Source organism: Panthera tigris, chromosome A2 (genome assembly GCF_018350195.1).
Source record: "Panthera tigris isolate Pti1 chromosome A2, P.tigris_Pti1_mat1.1, whole genome shotgun sequence".
In the NCBI taxonomy this organism is placed as follows: Eukaryota; Metazoa; Chordata; class Mammalia; order Carnivora; family Felidae; genus Panthera; species Panthera tigris.
The window spans coordinates 9763495-9772988 of record NC_056661.1 but is presented as its reverse complement, the minus strand read 5'-3'; the positions used below and the strand labels follow the sequence as shown (position 1 = coordinate 9772988).

At 55.2% G+C, this 9494-nt stretch overlaps 1 protein-coding gene across 1 annotated transcript; it reads right to left on the bottom strand.

The window, feature by feature from the left end:
- Window positions 1–6238: 6238 nt before the first annotated feature.
- CA2H19orf53 (chromosome A2 C19orf53 homolog) lies at window positions 6239–9050 on the bottom strand. The gene is made up of 3 exons (XM_007098147.3): window positions 8866–9050; window positions 8733–8788; window positions 6239–6704 (listed from the first exon to the last, which is right to left on the bottom strand). Exons 1-3 carry the CDS (start codon window positions 8960–8962, stop codon window positions 6561–6563), a joined length of 297 nt encoding a protein of 98 aa, XP_007098209.1. The 5' UTR covers window positions 8963–9050; the 3' UTR covers window positions 6239–6560.
- Window positions 9051–9494: the final 444 nt, after the last annotated feature.

The window sequence follows — 9494 nt, the reverse complement described above, 5'->3', positions numbered from 1 at the left end:
AAGCGGGAAACACCGAAGCTGGCCCTTAAGTGGCCCGATTGCTGTCCCCAGTCTCCCCACCCCATATGGAAACTGGCTTTTTCCTTCCAGGAATTTCCAGCTGCACTTTCTGGCCGGTGCCCAACCCACCGTTCAGTAAACTCCCTCCGACCTGTGCTGTCCAGTAGGGTCACCACTGGCCACAAGTGACCTTTGAGCCCTTGAAATGGGGCCGGGCGGTAAATGTAACAAGATGCATTTCAAGGACTTAGTAGGAGGGACACCTGGGTGGCTCAGTCGGTTAAGCCTGATCTCACAGCTTGTGAGTTCATGATCTCACAGCTTGTGAGTTCGAGCCCCACGTCTGGCTCCGAGCTGTCCCTGCTTCAGATTCTGTGCCTCCCCCCTCTGCTCATGCTCTATCCCCTTCTCTCCCTCTCTTAAAAATAAATAAACGTTAAAAAAAAAAAGTTGCTTAAAAAAGAAAAGGACTTAGGAAAAAAAGGCAAAATATTTCCCTAAGAATTATTTATTTTTAAAAAAATTTTTTTAACGTCTATTTATTTTTGAGACAGGGAGAGACAGAGCATGAACGGGGGAGGGTCAGAGAGAGAGGGAGACGCAGAATCGGAAACAGGCTCCAGGCTCCGAGCTGTCAGCACAGAGCCCGACGCGGGGCTCGAACTCACGGACCGCGAGATCATGAGCTGAGCTGAAGTTGGACGCTTAGCGGACTGAGCCACCCAGGCGCCCCAAGAATTATTTATACTGATGTGTTGAAATGGTAATATTTTAGGTAAGTTTGGGTTAAATAAAATACATGATTCAAATTAATTCCACCTGTTTCCTTTTATTTTTTTATATTTTATTTGGTATCAGGACATTTAAAGTTACATAGGCGACATGCATGGTTAACTTCTATTGGACAGCCGTGGTCTTGAGACACCACAACCTGCCATAATAGCAGCAGCAGGAACAACGTGCATAATAATGTGCTCTTGCTGTTGTGGCATATTATCACTTTTTTTTTTTAAGTTTATTTATTTTGAGAGAGAGACAGAGAAAGCACAAGCTGGGGAGGAGCAGAGAGAGAGAGAATCCCAAGCAGGCTCCACACGGTCAGCATGGAGTCTGAGGCGGGGCTCGAACTCACTAACTGTGAGATCATGACCTGAGCCGAAATCAAGAGTTGGATGCTTAACCGACTGAGTCACCCCGGTGCCCCTAGCATATAATCACGTTTAAGCCTTCCAACAGTGCTGCAAAGTGGGGCTCGTTGCCTCCATTTCTCAGATGAGGAAACTGAGGCTTGGAGAGGAAAGCGCTTGCCCGAAGCTACCCGGTCTGGGATGCCCTAGACTTATTGCCAGAAAAGTTGAGGCAAAGACAGACCGATGGGGAAGGATGGGGAGGATGAGGAGGGACTTCAGTGAAGCCCACGTTTCGGGTGCTCCCCTTGCCAACAGGACCCCAGAGCCACCCTTACCCGTGATCCTCTTCAGCAACTGGAACGTGGCTGTGTCAGCTAAGCCCGGGTCCCGGTCCCTGAGGATGCGTCAGTGGGTGTCCTGAGACGTTGAATCAGAGAAGTCACCCCAGGCTGCTCTAGTGGGTTAACCATAGGAGGAATGGAGACTAGTATCACAGAGTGAGGATGTTATTTTATTCTCTGACATTAGATATTAATACTGTCACCATCCCCATCAGGCACAGAAAGGCCAGGTGAACTTGCTCAAGGTGAACTTGTTCAGGGAAAGGATAGGGCCCCGCCTTCAAGCCCTGCGGGTGGTGGTGGTTCTGTCACATTGCTGGGGATCAAATGCACAGAGTTTGGGAAAACACCAACATTCTATTCCATTTCCCTGATTTTGCAGAGGAATGAGACCCAGAGAAGGTCAGAAAGTTACCCCAGGCCACGCAGTGATCCCAGGAGAATATATGAGGTCCGAAAGGCCCCTGGGAATCTCTTGGCCTGCTCTCCTCCCAGCAAATGCTTTTAGGAGAGGTTGGGAGCCAGGTTCCGGACATTCACATGTCCTCCCTTCTCCACGCAGCCGGCGAACTTGGGCTTCAGAGAAATGGAAGCCACGTTTATCCCGCCAGGCCGCTGTGAGCTCATTGTCTAGGCATCCACAGCTCCTGACCCCAAACCCACATGTATTTGAGACCCGTGGGAAATAGGGTGGCCCCGGCGGCTCAGACGAAGGGGGATAAGGGCCCCCAGCTCTGTGGCCACCCCACCCCAATTTTTCCAGGGTCCCTCCCTTCTGCCAGCCCCCTGCACCAACCCATGCCCTTGTTGACTCAGGCAGGAAACCAGGCGGAGCAGTTTCACTTCCTGGTTCTGATGCAGCCCCTCTGGCCTGTCCAACTGGCAAGATCTACTTCTTACATTTCTCTTCTTCCCTTTTGGAACACAGGTTCATGGGCTGACTGTCAGGGCCCCGCCAGGACAAACGGGCATTCAGGCGGAGGGGGATGATGGAAGCAAGACAGGGGAGGCTTGGGAAGGAATAATTGTATCTGAAAAGCCACACTTAGTGACTGCTCTGGCCCTGGGGAGAGGGCCAGGGTGGCGGGCAAGAGAGGACCGGCTGAGTGGCTAGTCTCGGGCTCCGATCTTTGGACAAAGGCAACTCTCACAGCCCTCGGCCTCCAGAATTCTCCTGAGGGAGGGGCGTTAAGATCCCCATTCAGCAGATGGGGAAACTGAGGCTCAGTGAAGTGACAGGACTCGCTCAAGGTCACACAGCCAGGAAGCGGCAGAAACTGACCCTGAACTCAAGGTGGAGGGGTTTCCCAAAGTCTGGGGCTCTTGGTTTCCGCACCGACGGGGGGGATTTCGTGCGCAGGTGGAAGGCAGAGCAGAGAAGGAAAAGCCATGCCGCTGGCAGAGGCCGTTTGGGGAGGCTGCGGGGGTTGGGGGAAAGGGGAACGAGTGGGTTGACATTCCAGACCTCATACCTGTTGCGCCTGAATGCCTTTTCCTCGCCCCTGGGGTCCTCCTCACAAGGGCCGGCGTCAGAGGGACAAAGGGAGCAGGTTTACGGGAGTCCCTGGCCCGCCGGGGCGCCGCCAGCCTCAGTGGCGCTGGCCTGGATTCGAGGTGCCTCCTGGTGGCCGAGGGAGGCACCAGAGGGCCCTTGGAGCCCACCTTCCCCCAGTCCTTGCCCCTCCAAGATTCCAGATAAAGCTTAAAGGAGAATTTCCAAAAGAGGAAGAAATCATGAGTCTCACGGACATATAAAGACGGACACGTGTTAAAATTTTTATTGAGCTCATGTGGGAAGCAGGCAGATGTTCTACGCGGTTCAAAAGAGAGTCTGGAGAACAGGCACTTTTACGTATCAGACTATTTACCCAAATCCACGTGCACATGGGGGCAAATTGTTTTTTTCCACAGGGGAGGAGGGTTGTCAAAGGAACCTCTTCCGGACCGGATGGGATTTGCACGTCTACAGATAAGAGTGGTTTTATATTGCTATCAATTGGTTACAATTTACGGAGCCGAGAGGTCAAAGACAATGCTATGAATCAGATTAACCCGGAAGGGTGTGTTGTATAGAGATGATGCACTGAATAACCAGAACTGATTCATTGAAATGCAAAATTTTCCTTGCAAAAGAAAAAAAAAAAAAAAGAAACAATACATTCCTTCCTTCCTTCAATGAACACCTACTGTGCACCGTCCTAGGTGTTGGGAGGTTCAGCAGTGAACAAAGGAGCAAAGTCTGGAGCGGAGCAGAGTGACCACTCCTGGGGGTGGAGGTGCGGGAGGGCCGAGAGGGGCTCCCGGAGGCGGCATCCGGGAGGCGGAGGGAACCACAGCAGGAGGCAGGACGGGAGACAAGGGGGCGGTGGCCAGCCTGAGGTTTGTTTTCTGTTCTCTCCACTAGAATGCCAGTTCTCAGCTCTACCTAGCTGTGCTCGGCACACAGTAGGTAGACAACAAATGCCCGGCGGGCAATGTGGCTTCCTCTCAAAAGGCAGGAGCCGCTGGCTGTCTGCTTAGGGGATAAACCACCGTGCTGTGACCAGAGGGCAGGGGCGCCCAGGTTGACCAAATGGGGCTCAAGGTGGGGCGTGCCCTGAGGATCAGACTCCCAACCCCAGGCCTGCCCTCCAGCCTCCAGCCTCCCCCCCCCACCCCCAGAAACCTGAGCGCTGGATCCGGGGAAACCCCAAACTAGTCTTTCCATCAAATTTGGGTCCTGTTGCCACAAGTCCCAATTTTTCTTTTTTTTTCTTTTTTTTTTGAATAGTAGGCTTCAGGCCCAGCGTGGGGCTTGAACTCATAACCCTCAGATCGAGACCTGAGCGGAGATCAAGAGTTGGACGCTTGGGGCACCTGAGTGGCTCTTGGTTTCCGCCCAGGTCAGGATCTCTCCATCCGGGAGCCTGCGCAGGGCTCCAGGCTGACGGAGTGGAGCCTGCTTGGGATTCTCTCCCTCTCTCTGCCCCTCCCCCACCTGTGCTATTTCTGTTTCTCTCAAAATAAACTTAAAAAAAAAAAAAAAAAAAAAAAAAGAGCCACCCAGGTGCCCCAGCCCTGATCGTTCAAGTCGTAACTTACAATTTTTTTTGTGTGTGAAACTGCTCACAAATAAAATCTGTCAATTAAAAGAGTAGTTCAGGGAGCCTGGGTGGCTCGGTCAGTTAAGCATTCAGACTCTTGGTTTTGGCTCGGGTCATGATCTCAAGTTCCTGAGATCGAGGCCCGCATAGGGCTCTGCACGGACAGTGTGTAGCCTGCTTGGGATTCTCTCCCCCTCTCTCAAAACAAACTTAGGAAAAAAAAAAAAAAGCCCACAGCTCAGCGGCATTCAGCACGTTCATGTTCAGCAGCCGCCCCTGCAAACCTTTTCTTCCTGCAGGACGTGACCCCAGCGTCCAATGGTGGACCCTGCCCCCCGCCTCCCCGGGCCCCCCCCAGGAACCACCCATCTGCTTTCTGGTTCTCTGTGTGCTGGCCCGTTCGGGACGTCTCCCATAAACGAGAGCATACAGCACGTGGCCTTTCACAGCGGCCTCCTCTCCCGGAGCGTGGACTCGAGGTTCAACGAGGCAGCGAGCTGGCGCTTTGTACCTTCGCGGCAGAATGTGACTCCGTCGTGCAAACACGCCCTTTATCCTCCGTCTGCTCAGGGACATCTGGGCCGTTTCTGTCTTCTGGTGACTGAAACTGGCAGCGCTGTGAACGCTCACGTCCGAGCCGTTGGTCAGGCCCCCGTCCTCAATCCTTTTGGGCACGTGCCCGGGAGTGGAACGGCCGGGTCGTGGGTAATTCTACACTGAACTTACTGAGCGAGGGGCCACCAGACCGTTCTCCACAGCGGTCGTCCCCTACTGTGCAGAAAAATTTTAGTCGTTCAAAAAATTTTGACCACCACTCCACGGGATCGAGAAAAGCTGCCAGCGGTGGGTTAGGCTGGCCGGGAAAGGACAGGCCACCGGGGGATCGGTCACCCAAACGTGCGGCTGACCGCACCCACAGGTGCCACCACCTCCCCTGGACAGCAGCTCAGTGTCACCCAGACCGCAGCCGAGTCCGTCAGCTGTGACCTGCTCCCCACACCCCTGGGGCATGGTGGGGGTGCTGGGGGTGCGGGAAGAAGGCCGACAAGCTCTTGGCTGATTCACAGGCACCGTGTGGTCCAGCAGGACCGCAAACAATGACCGAAGGGAGGGGGGACCCAGGAAGGAGCAGGAGAGGCGGCGAATGGGCAGCGGGGATCGGGGACGCCGTTAGCGGCTGTGCAAATCCCTGCTCGGTAGCGTTCACGCCACCTAGCCTGGGCATCACGAGGGTTGGGCTGGCACGGAAAGCACTGGCAGGGCGCCTGGGCCACTCGCAGTGCCGCACACGTACGAGCCATCAGGACTAAACGTTGAGGTGGCCTCGAGCGGCTGACGAGTGCATCCGGGCTTACCCGGCACGGAGACCCTACCAGGTGGCGTCAGCCTGTCACACGGGCGGGAAAGGAGCTCCCCGGGACGCCTGGCTGGCCTCTGGCAGAGGCAGTGACCTGGGCATGCCTGCAGGGGGGTGTCAGGTAAGCGAGGAAGCTGGTGGGAAAGGCCCAGGGTGTGAGGGACGAAAAGCCTCTTCTTCGGCTCCTGGGCTGAAGGTGCAGAAGCCTCTCCGTCCCTCCCCGGGGCACACGCCGTTCTCCGGTGGAAGCCGCCGGGACTGGCCTGGGTCGGGGCACCGAGGCACCAGCTCCAGAAACGGCCCACTCACAGGAGCACGTGAACGGCATGCGGGAGGAACGGCGGTCAGGTTTATTGCTCTGGGTTAAACCAGTGGAGGGAAGACCTGAGGAGGGGGAGGAGGACACAAGAAACCGGCAGACATTTCCTCCGCTTCCGGGGTTCTTCGGGCCCTGGGAGTCTGACCGGGGCGTTTCAAGTCCGCGGCTCACCTACTCTTGGGCTCACCTACTCTTTCCCCAAGGAAACTCGAGGTGCGTGAACCCAAGGCTTTGGAGAGCTCGGCTCCTCCCTGCGGTGCCACCTGCGGGGTCACCGGCATGGATCTGAGCACGGAGGCTGTGCCGATGGCCTCCACTGGGCTGGCGTCCTTAGGAAGGCGTCTTGGTGGAGGAGGAAGAGGCTGCCTCCTTCTTGGCGGGGGCCTTCAGCAGCGCCAGCTTCTTGGGCAGGCTGCTGCTGGCTTTCATGACCACGTCATGTTCGATCTTCTTCCGGATCCCGACCTCCAGGTCCTGAGGGGGCAACCACAGGGCGGTGAAACTGGGTCCTGAGGTGGGGGGGTGGGGGGCTGACCCGTCACCCTCTTTCTGCCAAGAGCTCACAGGAGACTGGATGAGCAACTTCCCACGAACGGTACCTGCGGTCTGGGGTTTAAACACAAGTCCTGTTCTCATCTCTGAACCTCAGCTTCTAAACCTCTATGCATCCCCATTTTACAGATGGGGAAACACGTTCTAGCAATGTGGAGGCACCTGCCCAGGGTTCCCAAGACAGGTGAGTGAAGGGGGACTGGAACCCAGCATGTCCAGAGCCTTTGGTCTCAGTTTCCAGGCACCAGTCCCCTCTTGTCACGTGTTATCTCCACTTGGCAGATGGTGGCCTGGGGCTCTGAGACAGAAATGTCAGAAAGCAAAGGCACACGGGTTTGGGTCCAAAACTGGTAGTTTAATCCTATTTCCCAAACTGCCCCATCCTGCCTATGAGTTCCAATGACCATGGCCACTGCGACTGTCACATACCTAGATGCAGGGAACAGAATAGCAAACAAGACAGAAAAGTCTCTGCTCTCAGGGAGCTGACACTCAGCATGTATATGCAGACAACATAAATACCCATAACCCACTAGGTGAAAGTGATGGTAAGTGCTGCTGTGGAAGAAAAAAACAAGGGATAACAAGCGAGGGGTGGGGGCTGTTACCAAGGACAGCCGCTCGGAAGTAATGCCTGCAGTCAGACTAGACTCAGAGGAAGGGAGCCGTGTGGATTTCTGGGAGAAGAATCCCACAGGAAACAGCGAGTGCAAAAGTGCTGAGGTGGGATAAGGAGTAGTTAAGGGGCCAGTGAGCAAGGGGGAGAGTGGGAGATTAGGGCAGGGAGGCGACAAGAGCAGATCTGGCAGGGCCCTGTGGGCCACAGAGAGGATCTGAGCTTTTCTCGGGGTCACGTGGGAGACACTGACGGCTGGGAGCAGAGGGGCTCGGCCAGACTTGGGTGCTCACTGGCGCCCTCTGGCTGCTGTGGTGGGGGGTAGGAGATCAGGGAGGGTGCACCTGCACTGGTCCGGGTGGTAGTTGATGGGGTGGGAACAGGAAGGGGGTCAGGGAGGTGGGAAATGGGTGGATTCTAAACTGATACTGAGGGCAAAAAAGGACGGGATCAGACCCAAATGTGACAGAAGGGGGGGAAACGATGATCCCAAGTATCTGGAAGGACAGAATCTTCCTGAATCAAAACGGTGGCAGGGTCATGTCGGGGAGGGAGAGGGAAGCATCAGGAGTTTGGTTTTGGATGTGCTGAGACTGAGACACCCATGTGACAGTCCGCCTCCCGCTGCCACATGGAGGTAAGCAGGCCCTGGGGTCTCAGAAAACCTATGCTCTGAGCAAACGAAACGACTTGCTCAAGATCATGCATTAGTTCGAGTGGAATACAATTTGAACTCAAATCTGACTCCAGTAAAACTAGTTTTAAATCTCTGTAAACTTCTTCATAAGCTCCACCCTAGCCACCTACATAAAGAAGTTGCATTTAAACACAACCACAAAAATGACACCCAACGCGGCTAACGTTTACTTGAGTCTCGTGCTGTTCTCAGCGCTTTACAAGTGCCCTATGGCATTAAATCCTTACGACTCTAGAAGAAAGGTGCAATCACTATGACCATGTGACAGGTAAGAGACTTCGGGTGAAGAAACAGCCGTTGACAGCTGCGATCGCACCCGCGCGGCCTTCCTTCGAAACTGGGGTTTCTACTTCCCGTGCCACCTCCCCTCCCAAGTTCCACTAACGAACGGTAACAGCGAGAGCAACTGGCGGGGGTTTAACACTTCCTGCACGTCGGGCCTTGCTTCTACGGGGTCCGGTGAACGATGTGGGAGGTTCCGGTACCCACGGCACAGGAGGGCGGAACTGAGGCTCAGAGAGCGGAGTTCTCCAGGCTCCCCCCTCCGCCCTTCGCCAGCCTCCAGGCTCCCCCACCGGCTCCAGTCTCCATCCTCCGCCCATCACCGCCTTCAGGCTCCTCGCACGCCCCCACTCACCTTCTTGAGCTTTCGCTGCTGCACGATGCGTGCCTTCTTGGGGGCGATGACACGACCTGGGAAGAGACGCACTCGTGTGAGGCCGGGGAGCCCGGGTCCCCCTCGCCCCCCATAGCCCTCAACAGCTCCTCACCGCCCTTCCTCGGGCCTCGGTTCCGCTCGGAGGCCGCCGCCGCCGCCTTGCTCTTCCCCGGCTTCCGCGCCTGGAACTTGCGCTGTCCCTGCGCCATGATGCGGCACGCACCGGAAAAGGCGGGGCTGGGAGAAAATACAGCCGGAAGACGCAGAGCACGATGGGATACAGTGGGGCCGGCGGGGCGCGCGCAGACTCACGGGACACAACGGGGCAACGCATTAAAGAGACAGCCGCCCACAGACGTAAATGATATGGAGGGCTTTGAAAAACCTTCCAAAGAAAGGTTAGGCTGATGAGCTAACGCTTCCTGAGCGCTCATTTGTTTTGTAGAACTTAGTTTTATGCTCTTTGTACATAAAAGCTGGTCTAGGATTCTTCACCAACTGAGCCACCCAGGCACCCCTAAACATAAAATTTTAGTATCATAAATGTAAAATCATCAAACCACAGCCTGCAGAGCAGGTGCCTGAGACCGCAAGTAAGATTTTCTTGGAATGAGGGCCAGTGTCAGGGGTGAGGTACGGTCAAGTTGTGCAAGAAGCTGTTACTTGATTACTGAGCTTTTTGGTGTGTCGTTTAAAATTCTGCACCCCAGGTACCATCCTAGTTCTGGCCCTGAAGCAACC